The following is a 26,387-nucleotide window of genomic DNA, read 5'->3' as shown; positions in this document are numbered from 1 at the left end:
GAGGAGATCATCAACTACTTGCAGATTGGTTGCTGGAGAGTTTTTGACTACTGCTGCAATTACATACGTTTTTGTGCTTTCTTTAGTTGAGGTGCTGAAGTATTTTTTGTTGACTTCTGTAAAGACCAGTTGGTTCAAGACATGGCTGGAGAACAAGGCCTTCCTCCAGGCATTGAATATGACTGGGGGAATGAGCAAAGGACAACCAGATCAGGATAAGCTACTTAGAAGAGAGAGGGGGAAGGAAGACTCACACCAGAGAACCATATGGTACTTAGGGAGATGTTTACCTGCTGATCTTCAGTGATGATCACTACCTGAGATGTCTGCGCCTCACTAAACTGCATAAGGAAGTCACTGAGTCTCTCTGCAAGAGAGACATTTTCACTGCATTTTATTTTGTATAAATAAACAGGCAGAGTGAGCTTGAGCATTTGGCAGAACTGTAGGATTGCCTATGGTGCAGGATGGCATTAACTATGCACACAATGCTGCGCATGTGCCTCATTGGCATTATTGAATAGCTACCAATGTGTGAAAGCTGTGATGTGGATTTGAGGGTGAGGTGAAGCATATGAATGGTGAGTTTGAGCCCAGATTAATAGTTTGTTGGTAGGTAAGTGATGGTGAGGTGGTGAACAGAGCAGTTGCTGAGGCCAGGAGTGCAGTTGCTAGGGTATGGCATTTGAAGATACATTCATTGAATTTGATTTCTCATGCAAGCTCACCTTCTTCCTGCACTGCCTCCGTTGATCTCTCCAGCTACCTCTTGTCAGTGCCTTCTGACCAAGTGCCCAGAGAGTCTCTTAACCCCCTGATGATACAAGCATCTCTCCTCTATTCCACCCTCTTAATCAAGACTTCCAGTGGGCTGTATTAAAACCTTGGCGCACACACTTTCCCATGGTCAGCCATTTTTGATTGCTGCACAGCATACTATTCCCAATGAGATCAGCACCTCTAAGGAATGCAATGTTCCCTCCTCTTTAGGGGGTATAGTCTAGCTTTAAATATGCATGCAACCAATGAGCCATTCAGAAAGTGCTGGTTGCAAGCATAAATCATGGCGATGTGAAGACTACACAAGGTTTATGCCCTGTTTGCATTTCAATCGTTGTGTACAGGCTATTGCACATCACAATCCTTGTGTCCATTTTGGAAGTTAATCAAGTTAACCCCCCTTAAAATCCTCAGTGAAGTATGACTCCACATGCATCCTTCACTAGTCAAACTATTTATTTTATTTGTTCTCATTTCTACTGTAGATGGTGACAAAGTTGTGCTATCTCTCTGGCGTTGCTCACTGATGGGCTTTCTGCTTTAACTGTTGCAGTCCTTGTGGTGATAATGCTGCAATGATGATGCCAGGAAGGAAATTATAACATATTGATCAAACAACAGTGGAGGAATGAAGATGTGTCAAGTTCAAAATGTTGTGTGCTTTTTGAGCATTTGCACATGATGATGCTTCCATAAGACGACTACTCTTGTCCTCTCCCAAAGTGGAGATTGGAGGATTGAGATATTGTTGTGCTTGTAACGTTGCTGAACTATATTGAAGAACAAAGAACAATGCAGCACAGGAACAGGCCCTTCGGCTCTCCAAGCCTGTACCAGTCACGATACCACCCTTGACCAAATCCCCACCACTTCCTAGTGCCGTATTCATCAATACCCATCCTATCCATGTATTTGTCGAGATGCTTTTTGAAGTCGTTAATGTATCTGTTTCCACAACCTCCCCTGGCAACGCCTTCCAGGCACTCACCACCCTGTGTGTAAACAACCTGCCTCGCACATCTCTAAACTTTGCCCCATGGACCTTAAACCTATGCCCCCTGGTGACTGACCCCTCCACCCTGGGAAAGAATGCCTGCCCATCAATTCTATCCATTCCCCTCATAATCTTGTAGACCTCTGTCAGGTCACCCCTCAACCTCTGTCTTTCTAATGAAAAGAGTCGGAGTCTATTCAGCCGCTCTGCATAGCTAACACCCTCCAGGCCAGGCAACAGCCTGGTAAACCTCCTCTGCACCATCTCCAAAGCCTCCACATCCTTCTGGTAATGTGGCGACCAGAATTGTGCTCAATATTCCAAGTGCGGCTTATCAAGATTCTATACAACTGGAGCATGACTTGCCAGTTTTTATACTCGATGTCCCATCCAATGAAGGCAAGCATTCCGTATGCTTTCTTGACTACCTTGTCCACTTGTGTTGCCACTAGAACTGTTATTAGAGACAAAATGACTGAGCATGTAGACAAATATGAACAGATTTGGGAGAACAGTATGAAGTTGTAAAAGGAAAGTCATGCCCCATGATCTTGGTTTAACTTTTTGAGAAGGAACTAAAATGATTGATAAAGGACTGTCCTTGGACGTTATTTATATGGACTTCCGGAAGACATTTAATAAGGTTCCACACAAGATACTGTTAAAAACAAAATGAGAGCAAGTGGAATTAGAGATATCATACTGACATGGATATGGAACTGTTTTGCAAGTAGAAAACAGACTGTAGTGTTAATAGGTATGTACTCAAATTGGAAAGATGTGGCTTGTCCTGTCCATGAGGGATCAGTACTTTAGCTTTTCACTATATTTGTAAATGACCTAGAAAAAGGAACAGACAACAATAGTTTACTCTAGGTTTGCCAATTACACTAAGTTTGGGAATAGAATAGATAGTGCAGATGGGAGCAGAAAGTTGTAAAGAGACAATAGATGAAGTTAGTGCACAAAACCATAGCAGATGGAGCTTAATGTAGATAATGTTTAGGAAGATCAAAGTCAGATCAACGTATTTTCTAAATAGTGAGAAAGCAGAAATTGTAACCAAACAGAGATTTTAGAGTCTATGCACAGGCATTACCAAATGCTAGTGAGTACAAAACAACAATTCAAAATATCTGAAGAAGTGCTACATGGACTCACATTAACTCTGTTTCTCTCTCCACAGATACTGGCAGACCTGCTGAGTTTTTCCAGCATTTTCTGTTCATTTCAGATTTCGAGCATCTGCAGTATTAATTAAAACATTCAAAAGGGTATTGGCCTTTATCTAAATGGGACCAAAATGCAAAGGATTAGAAGTAATGCAACAATTAGACAAACCTCCATTTGGCACCCAGTCTGCATCCAGTTCTGGGCACCACAACTCAGGAAGGACATATTAGCCTTGGAAAGAGTGTAATGCAGATTCATCAAAAACAATATCGGGTCTAAAAGATTAAATTATGAGGACATGTCACATAGATAAGGTCTGTTTCCAAGAGGTTTCCCAGAGTACAGAAGTTTGAGCAACAACCAACCTAATTGAAGTGGTTAAGACAGTTAAAGGTTTAGATAGAGGAAAACCGGGAGACAGATGCTGACGGTTGTGATCTCTAGGGGCTGACTGTTTGGAAGGGCATTCCGAGAGGAAGCAGAAATTAAAAGATCAGCTGGGTGAAAGATGGCCCGGTGAAAACAGAAGCCAGCAATTCAGGCACCTCCTCAGCCCATTGTCTTAATCTACAGTAAATACAGCAGAAATTGCAATGCCAGTGGGGAACTCCTGAGCTACACGAGGCGATGCTTAGCACAGAGTTTACCAAAACAACACAAATCATCATCTTAAGAGCTGGAAGGTTGACACCTAAAGAGGAGACAAAAAATAACTATTTCCTCTTGTGGGGAACCCTGAGCAACAGGCTTTAACTATTATGATCCCAGACCAAACCCCAACTGTGGCTGGGATACCGTATGGAAACCCCAATATTTAATTTTAATTTTGTATGACTGAGGAAAGGATACTTTGTGCCAGGCGCGATTGCACAAAGAAATAGAGATATGTGGTATTTAAAACAAACTTTATTATGAACACAGTATTAAAATCTCCAACATCACACTAGAAAATAACTTCCAAATGCCCCTTAAACAATACTACTCAATACCATGAATACAATATCCTTAATTGCCATCTTTATTTCAACTTAAACAACAAGGGAAAAAAACATCTCAGCTCCCAATTCACTTTAAATGATGCTGGCACCCAGGAATACTTGCTTTTAGAGAGGTTCTTTGAGAGAACTGTACTGGCTGTATGTCTCAGCTTGTTTCAGCTCTCTCCTTGTTCTCAGACAAGTCTACATGGCTTTAAAGACTGTTAATCTCTTTTAACTAAACTGCAAGGAGAAATCTCCCTGACTTGTCTTCACAGCTTCATCCAAAACTGCACTGACCTGCTTTTCCTACAAAATACCTGATACCTTAGCTCCACTCAGTAACCATGATGTGGAGATGCCGGCGTTGGACTGGGGTGAGAACAGTAAGAAGTCTTACAACACCAGGTTAAAGTCCAACAGGTTTGTTTCAAACACGAGCTTTCGGAGCACTGCTCTGAAAGCTCGTGTTTGAAACAAACCTGTTGGACTTTAACCTGGTGTTGTAAGACTTCTTACTGTGCCCACTCAGTAACAACATCACGTTACCAAGCTGAAATGTAATTAACGCCACAGGAAATCCCCTTAATGAAAATAAAATTCCATTAGCCCAAGCTTTTTACAATGGTTTAATTGCACCCTGGCACCAAGGCTTTCAAACCAAGATTATTTTAAAAACATGACTGCAACAGTCAAACATACTGTAACCCAGGCTTTTAACCATTCCTGCACCAAATATCTATAATACAATACATATGAAATTCCTACATTCATCACACCTCCCCCTTTAAAAAACAGGAACCAGCAATATAAAATGTTGGCTTCATTCCAATGTCTTTTAACTCTAATCATTCCTCATTATTAAACACAACCAATATGCTATAAGATACAAATCATGTTACATTTTATACATGCAAAAACTCTTATAGTCCAATTCAGTCTTTCTTTTCTACTTTTGAACATTCCAATCTCCTCATCGTCAATCACATTTTTCTTCCTGCTACGTGTGTAATTTTAAGTTAACTGGTTGCAACAATAAACTCCATCTGAACAGTCTTGCACTGTGATCCCTAAACTTTTCTAAAAATAAAAATGGATTATGGTCTGTGTATACAATTGTCTCCGAAGAATGGTTGCCAGCATAAATGTTGAAACGCCAGTACCAAACTGAATGTCTCCTTTTCGATGACTGAATATTTCTTTTGATGAATATTTAGTTTCTGAGAAAAATAACCAACAGGCCATTTTATTATTTAATTATCTTCCTGCAGCAGTACAGCACCAACATCCACATCACTCGCATCAATTGCCACCTTAAAAGGGTTAGCATAATTAGGTGTAATCAACACTGGTGTGGTGGTTAAGACAGTTTTCAGATTATCGAGTGACTCCTAACATTCCAAAGTCCACTATATTTCCTCTGCTTTTTCAAAAGTTCAGTTAGCGAGCAACCATGCTGTTGAAATTTGACACAAATTTCCAGTAGAAACCCTCATACTCAGAAATATGAGAACTTTCGTCCTCTTTGATGGTATTGGAAACTCCCCAAACGCTTTTGTTTTCACATTCTATGGGGCCATCTGACTATGTCCAGTTTTATGGCCAAAAAATGTAACTTGAGCTTTTGCATATTCACTTTTAGCTAAGTTCACCACTATTCCAGCTTCCTGTAGTCAATCGAATAATTCCTTTAAATGTTCCAAATGTTCCTTCCAAGTTTGACTGAACACTACCAAATCATCAATGTACACTGCACAATTGTTTAGCCCAGAAATTATCTTGTTGGTTAATCTTTGGAATGTTGCTGACGTACTCTTCATTCCAAATGCCATGACTTTAAATTGATACAAACCATTTGGTGTCACAAAAGCCAAAAAGTCCTTCACCCTATCTGATAAAGGTACTTGCCAATATCCTTTAAGTAAGTAAAGTTTGTTCATAAAATTTGCTTGTCCCACCTTTTCAACAGTCTTCTAAATGAGGAATTGGATACAAATATGACTTTGTAACTGCGTTGACTTTTGAATAGTCCACACACAATCATGTCTTCCATCTGGTTTTGATACCATCACAGTAGATTAGATCCAATCGCTGTGATATCATTCTTAAACATGCTTTCAATCTCCTTTTGTACCTGTGTTAACTTTAGTGGATTGAGGCTGGATGTTGTTTAATTGTAATAGCATTTCTTTCATTGTGCATAATTACTTTTGTACTACTCAGTTTATTCCCACATCCAGCATTATGTGACTGTAATAACTGTGTTAGGTCATTTTGATTTTCCTCTGGAAGGTCATCATATAATTTATCCAAATTTCTTATGAATTCCTCATTCTCCAATCTAATTTGAGGAATGTCAAATTCAGAATCATCTGGATTTATCTCTTTTCCCTGAGTTACAATGATTAACACATCTGTCTTCTTTCCTTCTCTATCAAAATTACTTTTGAGCATACTAACATGACACACTCTGAGTTTGCCTTCTACCTGGTATTCTTCTCAAATAATTCAATAATTCACCTCACTCAATTTCCTTTCAATTTGATAAGGCCCACAAAATCTTGCTTTTAATGGTTCACTGATGATTGGTGACAATACTAGTATTTTCTCCCACTAACACTTTTTCATCACATGTTCTGACAATTTAAAATATTTCCTAGCCAACTCACTAGCACTAGTTATCTCTCCCTAAAGTTTGACACACAGTCCAACAATGTAGTCTCTGAATGCTGACTCATCAACTTCTCTTTGACCAATTTAAGCGGTCCTCTTACCACATGACCAAAAATCCAATTCGAAAGGACCAAATTTAGTTGACTCATTTGGTGCATCCCAAATTGCAAATAGTACAAATGGAATTCCTTTATCCCAATCCTCTTTATAACCCCAACTATAAGCCTCTCAACATGGTCTTTAAAGTTTGATGCCACCTTTCTAACACCGTTGTGATTCTGAACGATATGCAGTTAAGTTAAATTGCTTTATTCTTAAGCTATCCATAACTTCCTTGATTAACTTTGATATAAAATTGGATCCCTGATCTGGTTTAGGTAGTCCACATCTAATAACAAAAATTGGTTAATTCCTCTGCAACTCTATTAGCTGTGATGTTTCTTAATGGAATGGCCTCTGGTAACCTAGTAGACACATCCATTATGGCCAATAAAAACTGATTCATACGTTTTGTCTCAGACAGGGGTCCCACACAATCAATTAGGACCCTAGTAAAAGGTTCCTCAAAAGCTGTAATGTGTATTAAAGTTGCTGGATTGATTACCACTCAAGGTTTCCCTATTCACTGACATGTACGGCAAGATTCAATTATATCTTTATGCAGTCCAGGCCAATAAAAATGTTTTTGCATTTTTACTTTAATTTTTCTTACTTCTAAATGACCCCCTACTTTGGGTCTTTGGCCAATTCAATTGTTTAACCACTTTCTCAAATGAAAAAAAGGCTTCCTCATCTTTCTCATCAAATCTTGACAGTGCTTGAATACATCCCTACTAAGATATCCCAACTAAGCTTTTGACTAGGAAGTGTTTCTTCTTCCTCTAGACCTTCCTCAGTTTCTGCCTTTAACTCCAACATTTTCTGTTTATGTTCTTGGATTGGATTTGATTGGTTTGTCATATGTACTGAGGTACAGTGAAAAGTATTGTTCTGTGTACAGCTCAGACAGATCATTCCGCGCATGAAAAGAAAATACATAATAGGGCAATCATAAAATACACAATGTAAATACACAGACACAGGTATCGGGTGAAGTATACAGGAGTGTAGTACTACTTGGTAGAGAAGATGTGTGAAGAGATCAGATCAGTCCATAAGTTCATCTGTTAGCGTGTGTTCTCAGCATTCTGTATCTCCTGCCTGATGGAAGAAGTTGGAAGAGTGAGTAAGCCAGGTGGGAGGGGTCTTTGATTATGCTGCCCGCTTTCCCAAGGCAGCGGGAGGTGTAGACAGAGCCAATGGATGGGAGGCGGGTTTGCATGATAGACTGGGCTGTGTTCACGACGCTCTAAAGTTTCTTGTGGACTTGGGATGAGCTTTGCCATATCAGGCTGTGATGCAGCCAGATAGAATGCGTTCTATAGTGCACATGTAAAAGTTGGTAAATCTATGTGGACATGCCGAATTTCCTTAGTTTTTTGTGGAAGTATAGGCGCTGTTGTGTTTTCTTAGACGTAGCCTCGACGTGGGTGGACCAGGACAGATTTTTGGTGAGGTGTACCTTGGAATTTGATGCTGTCAACCATCCTCCACCTCGGCCCCATTGATGTAGACAGGGGTATGTTCAGTACTTTGCTTCGTGAAGTCAATGACCAGCTCTTTAGTTTTGCTGGCATTGAGGGAGAGATTGTTCTCTTTGCAGTTCCAGTTTCTCTCTCCTTTTCCTTTGCTTTTGCCATTGCCAAACTCTGTTTTGCCTTCACTCTTTCTTCCTTTGCTAATCTTTCCATTTCTACCTCAACCTTCCATTCGAATAGCCCTCTTTTTTTTCTTCTCAGCCCTCACTTTTTCCTTTTCTTTTATTTCCAATTTCTTCAATACTATGGGCGGGATTCTCTCAGCCCAGGGCCGGGACGGAGAATCCCCATGACTGGCACGAATCGCGCCACACTGCCCAGATGCCGGCAAGCGATTCTCCACAGAGCGGAGCTATCGCCATTGGCGCTGGCGTGGTTGGTGCGGTGCCGGTTGGGGGCTGCTCTACACAGGCCACCCCACCGATTCACAGCCCGGGATGGGCTGAGCGGCTGTCATAAAAAAAACCCGAGTCCTGCTGCCGCCGTTCACACCTGCTCTCAGCTGGCGGGACCTCGGCCTGGAAGGGTCCGGGGGTGGTCTCCGATGTGGCCTGGGGCTCACCAATTGGCAGGCCGGCCTGTCTGGCTGGGGGCCTCCTTCCTTCCCCACCAGACCCTGTAGCCCTGCACCATGTTGCGTCGGGGCCAGCACGGCGAAGGGAGCCACTGTGCATGCGTGGACCCCGCAACGCCCAGTTCATGCCAGGATCAGCAGCTGGAGCAGCGGGGTTCGCTCCAGTGCAGTGCTGGCCTTATGTAGGGGCCAGAATTGCTGATCCTGAGGCCGTGTTGACGCCATTGAGAAACGTGAGCCTCAAGAGCACAGAAACCCACCCAGTACCTTGCTGTTTATCTTTGTCCTGCATTTCTAATTGTTTCATTTGTAATTGAATTCTAGCTAATTCTAATGATTCAAGCTGTGTCTCCAATAGATCAGGCTGAGCTATTGTTTGTATTATCTCCACCTTCCTTACCCCTTCAGATAAGGATACCTGCAGCTTTTCCGCCAAACCCAAAAGTTTTGTTTTAGTCTCACTTTCTAAACAATCAACCGTAACATCATCCACAGCCAGGAAAATGTTCAATGAAAGAGCCATCTCCAATCATTCCCTATTTAAACTTCAAAACCTGAAAGAAAGCAGCCATTCCACACACATTCACTGTCTTTTAAATTCAATAATCCCAAGCCAAACAAGAAATTATACATTTAAATTCCCGGCAAAGACCCCCCAGTTTTATTATGATTCCAGACCAGATCCCAACAGTGACTAGGATACCACACAGAAACCCCAATATTTTATTTCACCTTGGTAAGATTGTGAGGAAATTAAAATTTGCTCCACAATACATCATTACACAAAGAAATAGATAATTTTTAAAGCAAACTTTATTTTGAACACAGTATTATATTCTTCAACATAACAGTAGAAAACAGCTTATAATTTTTTTTTATTCGCTCATGGGACGTGGGTGCCGCTGGCTGTGCCCGCATTTATTGCTGTGGGTCTGGAATCACATGTAGGCCAGACCAGGTAAAAATGGCAGATTTCCTTTCCTAAAGGGCATTAGTGAACCAGAATGGTTTTTCTGACAATTGACAATGGTTTCATGGTCATAGGTCTCCGGATTACTAGCCCAGTAACAATATCATTGTGCCACCACTTCTCCAATTACCCCTTAAACTCAATACCGTGAATACAATACCCTTAATTGCTATCTTTATCCCATTTATCCTACAAAAAGAATCTCAGCTCCCAATCCACTTTAAAGACCACTGGCATTCAGGAATACTTGCTTTCTTTACAGAGATGTTCTTTGAGAAAGGGAGATCCCTTAATGCGGCTCTCAAGGCAAGATCGGACTCCTATCAGCCCCAAGCCAAAACTCTGGTAATATCTCTTCAGAAGCTGTTTCTCAGCTTGTTTCCCCCCCCCCCCCCCCCCCCCCCCTGTTCTGAGACAGGTCTTCACTGCTTTAAAAATTGTTAATCTCTTTTAACTGAAATTTGCCTGACTTATGATCACAGTTTCATCCAGAACTGCACTGACCTACTTTTCCTACAAAATGCTTAATGCCTTAGCTCCACCCAGTAATGACATCACCTTACCAAGCTGAAACCTAATTAACTCCACAGGGAATCCCCTTAATCAAAACAAAATCCCATTAGCCCAAGCTTTTTATGATGGTTTAATTGCACCCCTGGCTCCCAATCTTTCAAACCAAGATTCTTTTAAAAACATGACTGCAGCAGTCAAACATACTCTAACCCCGCCATTTAAACCATAATATCTATCATGCAATATACCTGAAATTCCTACATCCATCATATTAACCTTAAAATTAGAGCTGTGTAGTTCAGGGCTGATGTCAGCATACACCACTTCACACTTCCTTGCACTCACAAAGTATGTTGTTAGACACGAGTATTAAGTGAACCAAGGTGGTTACATTGAATCAAGAGACAATTAACCATTAATTGAATGGGGGAACAAGCTTAAGTGACCGGAAAGCAATTTAATCATCGTATGTTCTTTTGAGAAATTAGGAAGTGTCATTTGTCATATGATAACCGACCTCTGTCCTACTCAGTGTTGGCATAGCAGATCCAGTAATCACTGCTAACTCCCAACTTGTTGGTGGTGACAGGATTGGTAATGATGGCGTTGTTGAAAATATGGCAGAGATGGCTGGGATATTTCTTAGTTGAGATAGTCAATGCCTGTCACTTGTCAGCCCAATCCTGAATTTTATTTAGGTCTTGCTGCAGTCTGGCAATTTAATTTACACAGTAGTGTATCATTATTGAATCATCAGCCAACAGCCTCATTTCAGACCTCAGAATAGAGAAAAGGTCAATGATGGTTGGGCTGAAAATGCTTCCATGGGACAATGTCCTCAGGCTACCATAATTGATCACTGACAACTACAACCGCCTTCCTTTGTGCCAGGAGTATTCCAGTCATTGCAGAATTTTCCACTTGCCTCCAATAGCTTTCAGCTTTGCTAGGACTTCCTACTGCCAAATATTCTGCTTTGGTGTTGAGGGCAACTGTTTTTAGCTTTCCTCTAGCAGTCAACTCTTCTATTCATATCTGTATCAAATGTGTAATGATATTTGGAGCCATGTGCTCCTGGTGGAATGTATACAGAGAATCAATCAGTAGGTATCACTTGCTACCACCCTTAATGTTTCCTTATAGCAAATTACTGATGATTGGAAGGAGGTGGATAGTGGGGGGTAATTGGGACATAGCTCTCTCAGAGGTGATATTTACCATTGCAGTAAATCAGTAGGGTGGATCGCGCAGCCATTATGGAACCCATCCAATCTTCACTGATCACTGGGTCTTCACTCTAAAATAAAGATGGTATTCCTGGCATACCCTTCTGAGTTCACCATTGAAGTAAGGTTGGTCTTCGAACTTCATGGCAATGCAAAAAAGTGAGGAATATGCAGGACCAAGAGTTTGGTCATTAAATGAAACTTTGGTTTCTGTTGATATGTTTGCTCACATGAAAAGTAATCTCTGTGATGGTTTTATCAGTTCATAACCACAAATTGATACTGATACTGATCTATTACATAAAAATTCATAACGAATGAACATTATCTCCCTCAGGTTCATCATTGAGTGTGATTTTTGAAATCAACGTTGAGTTGGCCATTATTATTTCGACTGTGATAGCAGTTGGTTATACTCTGATTGGTGGTTTATACTCAGTTGTCTACACAGACATGGCCCAACTGTTCTGTATCTTTGTAGGATTGGTGAGTTTATAAAGGTATTTGAAATTATTGAAAGTGTTAAGTTTCAAACAACTGGATATACAGAATGCATTTAATAGTGGATTAAGATTTCTTGCTTTGATTCTTCATGCAGTACATTAGCCTGCCTTTTGCTGTTTTAAATCCTGCCGTTACAAGTATTACCATCACCGCTACCAAGTATGTTTATCGTGAACCATGGATTGGAACCATAAGCCCTGGAAATGCTTGGATTTGGGTTGACAATTACTTTCTGATGGTATGTATGTAGTATTAATTATTACAATCTGTGTAAGGTAAATGAAGTGACATTACGTCTGCAAAGACACCAGGATCAAGCTAAATATTTTCCCCCTGTACAGCAGCATGGTATTTCAGACTGCCATTGTCTCTTACAGCACAGATCGTTCCCCTCATTAACCCGCACAGAGTTATCCAATCATGGGTATTAATTACAGTACTCATATTGCAGGTTTAAATTTATAGATCCAAATAGGCAGTAGCATAGTGGTAATGTCACTGGACTAGTAATCCAGAGACCTAGGGACATGTTACTTCAGTTAATAAATTGAGAGTAATTGTGACCATGAAAGCAGTGCCGGTTGTTGTAAAATCCCATCTGTTTCATTAATTTCTTACCTAGTCTGGCATACATGTGACTCCAACCCCACAGCAATGTGGGTGACTTGTAAATGACCGAGCAAACCACTCAGTTGCATCAAGCCATTACAAAGCAAAAAGAGAATGAAACCAGAGGGACCCCCTGGAATTGACCGAGGCACCGGAAACAACAATGGAAAACCCAACTCTCCAAGCCATTCTTACTAATATCTGGGGGCTTGTGCCAAAATTGAAAGAGCCATCCCACAGATGAGTTAAGCAACAACTTGACATAGCTGTACGGAATCTCACATTACAAATAACAGGCGTGAGTTCCCTGCATTGCGTAAAGTGCAGCAGTGGGTGTGAAAAACAGCATCTTACCCACTGACCACAGTAGCAGGTTATCACACTCTATGGTCTATCTTCCACCATATTAATTATGCATGAACAGGAAGAACACCAGACCGTGGGTGAGTGGCCCCTGATTTACATGGCCACCATGAGCTCATTGCGTCCTCATTCTGGACGGCATATTTAAACAGATCTGTGAACAGCTTTTTCAATGAATGCAGCCTCAGCTGAGAGATATGACTCCAAAAGGGACGAAGGCAGCTGTGTCCAAATCCAGTGATGCCTCCCGGGAATGTCTGCTGGACACAGTCGAGGGCTGCCGCGATGTCCTCTACTCTCATGAGTTAATAACATTTTTCCAATTAAGGGGCAATTTTAGCGTGACCAATCCACCTACCCTGCACATCATTGGGTTATGGGGGAGAGACCCACGCAGACATGGGATGACTTTTATTTTAAATGTACCTTCACACCTCACCCTTCAGAACATTTTGGGAATAGTGGGGAATTGGTGGGAGGATTCCAAAGCTGATTATCAGCCTGTTGAACTGTGTTATGAATGCTCTTTCCATGGCCAACAAGTCCTGGCATTGAACTCGAACCCAGGGCTTCTGTTCCAGTGGTAGGGGTGCTATAACTGTGCCACATGGAGGAGATCCACCAATCTCACCATTCTGGCCTGAGAGGTGGTGGTAGCGATGGCCACTGCCAATGCAGCAGACAAGGCGTCATCCAGCCAGTGCAGAAAGAAGATTAAAGATATCATTTGTGGTTCCAGGGTATGTCAATCATTTCATCACTCTCAACTCGTACACTCACCAGCCCATCACACATTCACTGGCATCTCACATGCTGCTAGACCAAGGGACATCACCACTCATTCTGTCGCACATGCTCCACATCTCTATCTGGACACATATCCTCTGTAGTTTGCATTCTCATCTTGTCCATAGCTGTACTCACCATCCAAACATAGCAGGCACCCTCATTATTTGCCCTCAGGTCCATAGCAGGCAGAGGCAGGGACATCCAAGGTCACCAGCACTCAGAGGATTGTTGGTGGCCGGGAATTTGCATAGTCAAGAGTCTGATGACGAGCCTCTGGACTCAGCCCTAAATAAATTGCTGGAGGTGCAGCAACACTCGCGGAAACATCAGGAGAGGATGTCAGCTACATTTTATAGGTTGGAACAGAGGGTGGAGGAGACCACTGGCCTTCAGTATGAGGCAATAGTACCAGCAGGACAATGCCATGGAGACCTTGGTTTAGAACATCGGTCCTGCACTGCTGCAGGAACAGCACTCCATCACTTTAGCCATTGGTGGCATTCATCAGTGACTCCGAAAGAGAGAAATGGTCATCCAGATCTCAGTCCAACTGCTTCTTCTCCTCAAGAGTAAGCCATGACACCCTTGGCACCTGCTGGGAGGAGGACCAGCAGCTGGATTATCCAGAGTATCCAGAGTATCCACCCAGGTGATTGCAAGAGCGCCCGACTGATCCAAATCCCCTCTCCCTGTGATCTCCATCACCTCCATCTCCACACGCCCAGGAGGGTGCACCTGCCCTGCAGCTGGACACCCAAAGCAGACCGCGCCCCCTCAAAGTACTGGTCTCCCCAGAAGATGCCTCAAAGGTCTTCAAAGACAACAGGATGTAGCAGTCAGCACCTCCACCTCCACTGTGAATGTTGGGGAAGCAGGCAAACAAAGCGGTAGGGTTAGGAGAGTTACAAAAATATTTAGAAGCACAGTGGTGGCACGGATGTTCACAACATGTATATAATGTATATAATGAGGGGCAGCACGATGGGACAGTCATTAGCACTGCTGCTTCACAGTGCCAGAGACCCAGGTTCAACTCTTACCTCGGGTGACTGTGGGGAGTTTGCACATTCTCCCCGTATGTGCATGGATTTTCTCCAAGTGCTCCGTTCATCCCACAGTCCAAAGATGTGCAGGTTAGGTGGATTTGCCATTCTAAATTGCCCCTTAGAGTCCAAATATTAGGTGGGATTATGGTTATTCATGGGATTATGGAGGGATTAGCCTAGGTAGGGTGCTCTTTCAAAGGGTCGCTGTAGACTCAATGGGCCAAATGGCCTCATTCTGCACTGTAAGGATTCTATGAATGTTTACAAAGGTAAATATAATTGCACCCATTTCATATCTCATGTCCCCTTCTTATGATGTGCTGTCAATCAGGTGCGATACCATGGTCTTTCCCATCAAATGAGAGTCCCACGATCGTGAAATCAATGTAGAATGCTTCCATTTCACCACTGTGTGTGGCCCTTTTCCTAATCATTCTACACATCAGTGATGTCTCGACCTTAATATTAAATGTGCTTGTGGAAGGAACCTCATTTATATGTTTTGCAATGTCATGTTATGTTTATTATTGGCTCTGTAAGATTGAGACAGAGGGGTTCTTCTACCTTGTCTACATTCTTGAAAGGTGAAGGAGTGGTGTACAAGGAGAGATGTGTTCCTACACAGACCAAGGTCATAAATTGTGCAAATCCTCTGTTCTCAGGTTTACTGAGAGGGTCTTCCTGCTATAAACTCATAGAGCTGTGTGCATTTCCATATGCCACCCACATTTCCCACTTTCTGCATATACACCTGTTAAGCTCACTAATAAGTGGGAGATGACAAAGTTCTGCCCCCTCAGCCACTTTATTGCCCTGGTGCCCGAACGTACAACATTGAGCATTTTCTAACCTGCAATTGTCTGGATTGTAGCTACAAGGTTCTTGTCACAATGTTGGGATGCAGCACCTTGTGACTTATCACTTGAACAGTAGCTGAGACCGTGCAATGCAAATTGTTAATGTTGACATTGGTGGTCAGTACAGCCTCTGTGCATGCTCTGGAAGCGCCCATCATAGCTTTAGATAATGATTTTAAAAATATTTTTATTGACATTTTTACCTTTTATACACTGTACATTCAACAAGGGTACAACGGTCGATTACACTATACAAGGCCTTTTCCTAATATCTGTTTCGGCTGTTTTACGGTTCCCCTCCTCTCCCTCTGGCCTCTTCCTCCTCCCTTCCCTGTCCATTCCTTGCTGTCTCCTAGGCTCCCGTGCGTTCCCCTCCGCTGTGTGTTTTTCGGGGTCAAACTGTGGTCTCCTTGCGGATAGCAGGTTAAGGTCCATTTATAGCTTTCTTCCCTCCACCAGAGGCTCTACGGTCGGGGCCCAGAAGTATTTTCTGTCAACCTCTAGAATGGAGTTGATCAGTTGTTGCCTGGCCAGGGCAGCACGGTGGCCTAGTGGTTAGCACAACCGCCTCACGGCGCTGAGGTCCCAGGTTCGATCCCGGCTCTGGGTCACTGTCCGTGTGGAGTTTGCACATTCTCCCCGTGTCTGCATGGGTTTCGCCCCCACAACCCAAAAATGTGCAGAGTAGGTGGATTGGCCACGCTAAATTGCCCCTTAATTGGAAAAAATAATTGGGTAATCTAAATTTATAAAAAAGAAAGTTGTTGCCTGGCCAACCTCTCTTCCCTGTCCCTGCATGCTTTTTAGGCGATAATGTCTCCTCTAATCGCAGCCTTGTGGAAGCTGTCCCTCCCCAGTAGGTTGCCCAGCATTTGGGCCATGTAGCCGGTCTTCTGGCAGGCCCACTATTTGGATGCTCAGCCACCTCAATCGATTAACTTGTCCTCGACCTTCTCTTTCAGGCTCACTGGGTCAATACCAACCTCTTCATTTCGCCCTCCAGGGCGACGATTCGGTTGCTTTGGTCTGTCGAGGCTTTTTCCAGCTCTTTAATTGTGCTACCCTGGGCTTCCAATCTCTTTCCCATGTCGAGAGCTATCTGCATGGCCACCAGAGCCTCCACCACTGCCACACCTTGACATACTTTATCTCAGCCTTGATGTCATCCCTCATCACCTTCAGTTTCCTGATGAGGAACATCTTCCATCCATCATCTGGTGGATGAGGGGGCGTGAAAAAGAGGGAGCTGTTTGGGCCACCAGTTTCCCTTTCTCGGGGTGGCCAGGGACCCCTCACCTGGTGGGTCCGCAGGCCCATTTGCTCGCAATTCCTGTTCCTTGCCACAGTTCTTGGTGCTCCTGTGACCTTTTGAGCTGCTGTTTCCTGGCATTTTTGCTGTATAGCTCAACATTGAAGGTGAGGGGATGTTTTATTCTGATTTTGCAGGCTAAATTTGGTCAAAATTGCCTATTTTGTTGTCTTACAGAGGAGAGCCACCTGACGTGTGACTACTCAGCACATCCTCATCAGCTGGAAGTCTAGCTTTAGATAATGTTGAGGGGAGCAATGAGATAGGTGCAAGGAGGGTGGCATGTTGGCACAGTGGTTAGCATTGCTGCCTCACAGCGCGAGGGAACCAGGTTCAATTCCAGCCTCTGTGGAGTTTTCACTTTCTCCCTGTGTTGGTGTGGGTTTCCTCTGCTTACTCTAATTTTCTAATAAGCATGAGGAAAAATGTTTAGTCACAAAAATAGATTATGTTAGAGGGGACCTGAGGCTTCTCTTCTGTTAACTTGCCATGACTCTAATATGATTCTGAAGTTTATTCAAACATCCAATTGCTCTACAGTTTATCGCAATGGGAGGTTTCGATGCTGTCAACAAAGGGTTAATTACAAAGAGATTGATTACTGCCACTTTACGGGATTAGTCTTGCATGATTACGCATCATTGCTTTACTTTCCCAATTCCCTCACCAGCAAACTTTCTCCTCATTTTCATTTTGTACTGTGCCATCGCAGCAGGTTGGAAGATGGCGCTCCTGTCTCACTACCAGACCAATGTGTGAGTGTGGAAATCGCTACCGGCACCCTGGAGGAACTTAATATTCAGGTTTCCCTTCCTCACAGACCTCTCAGTCCTAACCTTGTATTCCTGTTATTATTCCCTGTTAATAAACTCCATTGTTAATGCTGGAAGCCTTCAAAATATTATCTCAAGCCACCATACCTACCTTTATCCCCAGTGAAGCTCTTGCCCTGTAACCCTTGTTGTGTTGTGCTTCTTTATGTAGCATAAGCTGCTTCCTTGATGTATGCTCTGACAAAGGAAGGTTCAGACTTGGAGATAGGTTTAACACATTTATTGAACAGTTAACAATTCTCCTACTTGAGTTTGACTCTCCTGCTAATCTTACTATAGGAACTCAATCTAACTAACCAGTCTGCTCTAATCCACGCGGTGGGTGTGATGCTTCCGATCTGCCCCTGTGTCTCTGAGTGTCGCCTATGGAAAGAGAAAGAGTATGTGTGCCCTGTCCTTTTATGTGGGTTGCCCCCTTGTGGTAGTGTCACCTCTGTGTTCATTAACTGTATGTCTGCATGTCATGATGTCTCTGGTGCTCCCTCAAGTGTTTACTCAGTATTAGTGTATTTGCATTAACCCCTTGCGTATTTACAGTGATGCATATCACCACAGCCCTTTTCCATGCTTCAGGCCAGTTTGCCCCCCACCCCTCCCCACGCCAGTCTCCAGTGGAGCCCTAGCCCTGCACCCATGAAAAGCCATCCCCACCTTACCACTGATCTGGTAGGTAAGGGCTTGCCTGTGACAACTCACTGAATGTGATGTGGTGTTGCCTACAAAGCCTGGCACTGATTATTGGGAGCACTGCGTGATGCAAGTGGACAAAAAGAGCTCAAAGTCACAAGTAAAGTGCACGTTGGGGCATGTATGTCCCTTATGTACCATTGTGAAACACGTTCTTCTAATTACACACTGACGTGCCCTGATGATCCAGTGTGAGTGAATGATATTGGCGAGCTGTCCTCATAATTAGATGCAAATGCATTGCAATGACGTTTCCGCTTGCCATGGGGGAAACACGGCCCACAATGAAGGTTCCAGCACACAATTGTGAACTGGTTTCACGGTGATGTAAAACTGATTTCTGGCCACATCAGAATATTTTCTGCTCCTGCGCACCCTGACTCCCACAATCCATGAAGTCTCATGGCATCAAATCATACATGAGTGAAGAAACCTCCAGCCAATTACCACCTACCACTACACCACCTCTCTCCCCAGATGATGAATCAGTGCCCCTCCATTGAACACTAACTGGAAGAAGCACTGAGTGTCAAGAGCACAGAATGCACATTATTGTCCATTACTCAGAGTGACTCAGTAACATCACTACTGGCCAAGTTGGCTGAGCCCTGAAGGAAATAACTGCTAGACTCAGCCGTTGGCAGGTGATAAGGCAACCAGCAAGCGGGAAAAACCTACTAACATGGCACTACTAACATGCTAAATTAATAATAAGAATAATCGCTTATTGTCACAAGTAGGCTTCAATGAAGTTACTGTGAAAAGCCCCTAGATTGGATAGTTAACAGACCTAGCAACTCAATACTAGACAATAATCAGGTGCTGTGGGTCATCAGCAGAGGCAGAAGAATTGTACTCAACCACATTGTGTAATCTCATGCCCAGAATATCTCTCACTCTACCATGGAGATAAAGCCAAGGGTCCAAACTTGGTTCAATGAAGAGCGCAAAAGGGTATGCCAGGAGCAGCATCAAGTATACCTAAAAATGAGGTGTCAAACTGTTGAAGCTACTATACAAGACTACTTGTGTGCCAAATAGCAGAATCAGAAGAATTAAGCACGACCAACACATAAGTTCTGCCACATCCAATGGTGAATGGTGGTGGACAATTAAACAATTAACTAGAGGAGGGGGGAGGAGACTCCACAAATATCCCCATCCTCAAAAATGTGGGATCCCAGATTATCAGTGAGAAGACAGGGTTGAAGCATTTGCAACCAATTTCAACCAGAGGTGCTGAGTGGATGTTCCATCTTGGCTTCCTCCTGAGGTTCCACAGATGCCAGTCCTCAACCAATTCATACCAGGGCAGCACGGTAGCATAGTGGTTAGCGCAATTGCTTCAGGGTCCCAGGTTCAATTCCTGGCTTGGGTCACTGTCTGTGCAGAGTCTGCACGTTCTCCCCATATGTGCGTGGGTTTCCTCTGGGTGCTCCGGTTTCCTCCCACAGTCCAAATATGTGCAGGTTAGGTGGATTGGCCATGCTAAATTGCTCTTAGTGTTCAAAATTGCCCCTTAGTGTTGGGTGGGGTTACTGGGTTATGGGGATATGGTAGAGGTGTGGGCTTGGGTAGGGTGCTCTTTCAAAGAGCTGGTGCAGACTCGATGGGCTGAATGGCCTCCTTCTGCACTGTAAATTCTACAAAATACTCCACATGATAAGAAACTGCAGAGGACACTGGATACTTCAATAGCCACAGGCCCTGACAATATTTCAACGCTGGTATTGAAGACTTGCGCTTCAGAACTAGCCACGCCCATAGTCAAGCCATTCCAGTACAGCTACAACACTAGCATCGAATTGAAAATGAGGAAAATGCCCAGCTATGTTCAGTCCCCAAATACCAAGGAAAACCTAAACAAATCTGTCCCTCAATCTACTCTCAATCATCATCAAAGTGATGGAAGGCTTGGTTGGCAGTACTATCAAGCTGCGCTTGCAAAGCAAAACCTGCTCAAAGATGCTCAATTTGGATTCCTTCAGGGCCACTCAGATCCTGACCTCATTACAGCCCTGGGTCAAACATGGATGAAAGAACTGAAGTGAAGAAAGACAGAAGATTGACTGCCCTTAATATAGAAGCAGTATTTGACTGAATGTGGCATCTAGGAACCTGAACAAAACCTTCTCAAAGGTATTTAAGGATGGACAGTAATGATAACTTAACCAGTGATGCCCACATCCTGTGAATACATTTAAAAAAAAACTAAATTATGCTTTATTATAAAATGATTTAGGTGGAAATCATTAGATCTACAGGGAGAAAGGATTAATCTACACAATGGAAGCACATTAATCACTTTCCCAGAGTTTAAGCACCATGCATTCTTTCTCAAAATGGCAACAATTTGTAGCGTTTGGGGATTTCATAAACGCGTTGTCCTTATTTAAGTTTTAAAAATTCATAGTGCTGATAAATCAAAGTCAATGGAGAGTAAATCAGCATATCAGCTATCCACCCAGCCATGAACATGAAAATTATGAATTAACAAACTGAAAAGAATTTTACATTCCATGACTGCTATGGATGAAGTAATTAATACTTACAAAGCTCATTACAACATTAAATGTTTACTCTTTACCTTTTGGAGATTATGGTCTGGATTTTGTTCTGGGATCAGTATCCTGACCTCGGGTGAATTTCCGAGCCCCACTCCTGCGTCACAGGGGCACCTGAGGCCTGATATGACCTTTCACCAAGTGGCCAATCAGAGGTGCACGCTTTCCATCCAGTTACAAATGGTGAGCAGGTTCCCTAAACCAGAAAGCCAATAGGAGTCCATCCAACAATGACAGATTATCAGGTCCAGGTAGAAGCTGCTGAGTAACAGAGAGTGAGAGAGAGAGAGAGACTACACCTCATGATGGAGAATTCATCTGAAGACATTCTTAAAATTGTGATCATGACAAAAGGTCACAGCCCAGCCGGTTGTCAATGTGGGGGTTAAACCCTCCATTGGATGGCCATCTGTTGCAGATGTGGTTGGACACCAATGAAGATATAGGCATGTTCCCACCTGGATTTGCCGCCAAGAGGCTGTTTCCATCGTTTGGCCATATTCTGGTATCAGATTGGGGCCCACAAGCCAGCTGGGAAGTTGTAATCAACTTCCATTAACTGGCTGCAATTGGGCATTTCATTGGCTTAATCACTTCCAGTCCTAACTCTGCAATCATTTAAAAACTTGTCCTTAGGACTGTGAATTTCCAAATTGAATTAATAATCGCAAGCATCTGCCACATTGTATGAAAATTAGGAGAGGGGTCTAACAGCTTTGCTGTCCTACGGAATTCTCCGTACTGAGACTAAGTGTTGACACCGGGGCAAGATAAACAGAGTTCTACAACAGCAAAACCGACGCCAGACCTGGACCAATTCAATGACCGTTAAGGGGCTAGCACTGGCGCCATGTGGAACACCATCAATTCCAATGAGAATCGGTGCGGGATTCGCCGGATTTGCGATTGACACTCAAGAGGCCGAAAAGCTGCAGCCACATACACTTCACTCCCCACACACTCCATCCCAGCCAACAAGATGGCAGCGCGGAGAGCGGCACCTCGTTTTATGGACGCTATGCTTGAGACCCTGCTGTACGGCGTGGAGGAGAGATGGGCAACCCTGTACCCCAGCCCAGGAAAGAAGCTGCCAGTCCTCACCGTTCACCGTGCCTGGACGTAGGTGGCAGAGGCGGTCAGCACCATGAGTAACACTGTCCAAACCAGCCAGTCGTGCTGAAATAAATTGCAGGACCTCCTCAGGGCGGACAGGGTGAGTTGTCAGCACTGTGCTCCTAGCACTAGACCACAACCCACATACCCGTTACCCCATCCCCCTTACCCGGAGGGCTGAACCCCCACACTGCACCACGTGCCAGTACCCATACCAGCTGCCATGGCCAGGTGCCCAGGCCACTGAAGCCACCAGCTACCCATTCCTGGGCTACATGTGTCGGATTGCCTAACTGTGTGTTTTCTGTTTCTCCCTTCCCCACCGCAGGAGATGGCAACCCATCACCGCCGGGAGCAGGAAAAGACTGGAGTGCGAGATCTGCGGCCCCTGACCATGGCTGAGCAGAGCGCCCTGGATGTGGTCGAAGTCCCAGAGGAAAGGGAAGTCGCCAAGGTGGAGATCGTCCATGGGCGAGGAAGTGTGATCCTGCCGTGTTACAGTTACACATGGCACATGTATCAACCCCATCCCCACCACCACCACCCTCACACCACCCTCAGCCCCACCCCACCCTCACACCTCCACCACCCCTATTTCCCCTCCTAAACACATTTCACACCCACCACCACCACTGCACTCGGACTGCGGTCGAATCTTGCATCTTGTCTTGCGTTTGTTAGGACCTGCTGGTGATGGGGTGGGTCCTTTTTGTGTACCCCTCCCCCAGCTATAGCCACAGACAGAGCCCCAGGTGCCCACCAGTGACAAGCACACTGACACGGACTTGAGATATAAACACAAGACCCGGAGCACGAGTCCGATGATGACACTGATTTCCCATCACAGCTGTCTCCAACACCCTCCATCATCCCAGAGATGCTCACCTCGGTTGGGCTCATTAGTGAATAGGCTCTTGCGACGCTATCTGGTGTGCACCACACATATGCTCCGGTACAGCAGGTGGAGTTGGAACATCTGAAGGCGCCAATGGTCGGAGAGGGGGCCAATCCCGGGGACTGGCTGCCGTCCAGATGGGATTTGGGCATCTGGAAAGTACAGTCCCATCGATCGTGAAGATGCTGTCACACAGCCAGGGACAACATGAGTTGTCGGTGAGCATCCAGCACCTGCAGGCACAAGTGGAGGAGTCCAACCATGTGCAGGACCAGACATGGTGCCAGCCATGCATGCCACCCAGGCCAAAACCACACTGGTGGAGTCTGCGGTGGCAGCCTTGGGGGCGAGTGTTTCGGCCATGGATCAGCATGTCCAAGGCCTGGGGCATTTGGTGCAGGTGGTGGCCAAGGCCCAGGACAGGGTTGTCCTTTCCAAGGAAGCCTTATGCAAGGGCCACCTGGACATCGCAGAGGCACTCCTGTGCATGGTTCAGTGACAGCGGCCACGACCAGTCAGCGGCATTTTCCAGGCGCTGGCCAACATGGTGCAGACACAGTGGGAGGTGATCCAGTCCCAGAGTGAGACTGGCTGATGTGACACAGACCCAGAAGGTAGTGACACAGTTGCACCATGATGTGGCACAGTCCCAGATGCCGATGGTCCACTCCCTGTGCTCCGTGGCCGCAAGCATGCAGACCCTGGCTGAGGCGCAGCAGGCCTCTAGAACTGGCAATGCCAGGTGGTGGGAGAGCCTAAGGATTCACTCCGCTCAAACCCCCATCCCATAGAGTGGCCCGAGGCCCATCGGGCACCCCGAGGGAGGAAGCAGAAATGGGGCCCATGCCGGTGACTCCCACATGGGAGGTGACGGAACACCGCAGCAGTCTCCATCTCCCCCCAAGTCTTTATCCTGATCAAAATCCATCCTCCTAATTCTCTCCCAGTGTCTCAGACTTTTAGTCTCAAAGGTGCCTTAACCAATATTCTTGAATCTGGTTCATGTCTCTTTCTGAGGTCAAGACTATTACAGACTCGCCCATCTGTCAGTGTTTGTGTTCTTCTCCTGGGTGGTCATGGAGCTTAGTCTTACTTCTTCCTGGATGGAATTTTCTAGTGCCACCAATGCCAGGTTTTGTGGCAAATGGGAGCGTAAAATTTGGAGAGGGGTCAAAAGTCCGAATCGTGGTGATGAGAAATCAATTCAGAATTTTCCCCTCACCACTTTCCTAGTGAATGGCAGGTAGATTCCCCGTTGATTCATGTTGGGAATTATATTTATATGCATTATCACTTCATCAATACTCAATAAAAACACCCTGTATGGGAATCAAATTCCATCTCACAATTACATGTGGAACTGGTGGGAAATTAGGCCACTCATGACTTCATTTTCATCATGAATTTGAGGTTAGTGCAACATTCAAAATTTACTTGCGCCAGTGCTGCTTTGGTTTCTCAAAAGTGTCAGTGTTATGCCACACTGGTGGGGTTTAAGGGTTTGTCTGCTCACGGTCGGTGCTACGGGCATTGAGCTGGGCTGCTCTCGCTGGGTGGCTCTGTACTCCAAGAGGACAGCACAGTGTGAGCTCTGAGTATCAGGCAGGGCTGCACTATTGTGAGAGGGAGTGGTGGAGACGGGGGAACCAGAAGGATGGCACAGGCATGGGGGTTGGGAGACAGGAATTACAGCAGCAGAGTGGCACTGAGTGGGGGAAGCTGGAACACAGACACTGAGTGGGGGGAAGATGAGAATCGAACGGTCTGAATAGGAAGGGATACATACAGACCAGAGAATGAGGAATTGGGGGGAAGAGTGTTGTGTTAGTGTGGCACAAAACAGAAGGTTGCACAGAGACTCCTGGAGGTGGGGAGAGGAAAGGCTTACATATGAAGTATGGATTGTACAGAGACTCATGGGTGGAAGGTGGAGGGAGACTATAATCTGATCAATCTTTTTTTTATATAAATGTTTTTTATTGGATTTTTGAACAGAGTATATTTTGCCGTTGTGTTCACAGGATATGATATGTAAGTCGGCATCCGTTTGTGCCGGCGAGGCACTTCCAGAGGGCAATCCTCGTGTGGGTCTGGTGCTGGTGGGCTGGATTCTCCCCTACCCGGCGTGACGGAGGGTGCCGGCGTAGGGGAGTGGCGCCAACCACTCAGGGGTCGCGCCTCCCCAAAGGTGGGGAATTCTCCCCACCTTTGGGGGCCAGCCCCGCGCCGGAGCAGTTTGCACCGGTAGACTGGCGCAAACACCCGGCGCCGTCGGAAGCGGGGGTGGCCGAAAGGCTTTCGGCGGTCGGCGCATGCGCCGGCAGTGACGTCAGCGGCAGCTGGCCGCTGACGTCACTGCCGGCGCATGCGCGATGCGGGGTTCTCCTCCGCGTCCGCCATGGCGGAGGCCGTGGCGGAGCGGAAGGAGAAAGAGTGCCCCCACGGCACTGCCCCGCGGAGTGAGCGGGGGGCCCCGATCGCGGGCCAGGCCTCCGTGGGGGCACCCCCCCGGGTCTGATCGCCCCCCGCCCCCCCAGGACCCCGGGGGCCCGCTCGCGCCGCTGAGCCCGCCGTTTCAGAGGTGGTTTAAACCTCGGCGGCGGGAGAAGGCCTCCCAGCGGCGGGACTTCGGCCCATCCGGGCCGGAGATTTAAGGTAAGTTTTTTAAAAAATGAAATCCCGCCGGCGCCAGCTGTTTTCACAGGCTGCCGGCGGGATTTGCACAACGCCGGTTTATGACCGGCGGGAGAATTACCAAACCTGCGGGAGCGGAAATAACGCCGCTTCCCGCCAATTCTCCGACCCTGCGTGGGGTCGGAGAATTTCGCCCGGTGTTGCCCTTCGCTTCTCCCGGCCAGATTTCTCCTCGTACACGCTGCCGCTTCAGCCGGCCCTCCCGTCTTCCACCTGTATTCTCCTTTTACTCTGTTCCTGTGGATGTCAAGTTGGTTAACGTTTCCCTGCCTCCACCGCCTCCCCCCCCCCCCACCTACCTCCCTGGCTATCCTCTATTGTTCCCTGTCTCTTCCCTCCTGCCCACCCCCCTCCCTCCCCTGCGGTTCGCCTTTCCTCCCCCCCGTAGTCTAATCTGATCAGTCATGAAGGAAAGGGAGAGCTCATTCAAAGGCAATCATAGGCCCTGGTCTGGGAACAAAGGAGCAGAGAAGATTAAGGGTCTTGTGGATCTCATAGTCGGGATGAGAGATTAAAGGTGGGATTAAAGAGATTTGTGATCATGTTACAGGTTTATGCATTGCACGTACATTGTATTTCCACTGCACGGGGAGGGACAAGGGCTGTG

At 45.3% G+C, this 26,387-nt stretch overlaps 1 protein-coding gene across 7 annotated transcripts in view; it reads left to right on the top strand.

Annotated features, from left to right (window-relative positions):
- Nucleotides 1-26,387, top strand: part of LOC119977798 (high-affinity choline transporter 1-like) — a 280,545-nt gene that overhangs the window by 176,345 nt on the left and 77,813 nt on the right. For all 7 annotated transcript variants that reach the window (XM_038819017.1, XM_038819018.1, XM_038819020.1 and 4 more), the window contains 2 exons: nt 11,855-12,003; nt 12,116-12,259. In XM_038819017.1, coding sequence (XP_038674945.1) covers nt 11,855-12,003; nt 12,116-12,259 — 293 coding nt within the window. The remainder of the gene's footprint in view (nt 1-11,854; nt 12,004-12,115; nt 12,260-26,387) is intronic.

Source organism: Scyliorhinus canicula, chromosome 14, assembly GCF_902713615.1.
Source record: "Scyliorhinus canicula chromosome 14, sScyCan1.1, whole genome shotgun sequence".
Classification (NCBI taxonomy): Eukaryota; Metazoa; Chordata; class Chondrichthyes; order Carcharhiniformes; family Scyliorhinidae; genus Scyliorhinus; species Scyliorhinus canicula.
The sequence above is the reverse complement of the archived record's forward strand: the minus strand, read 5'-3'. Positions and strand labels throughout refer to the sequence as shown.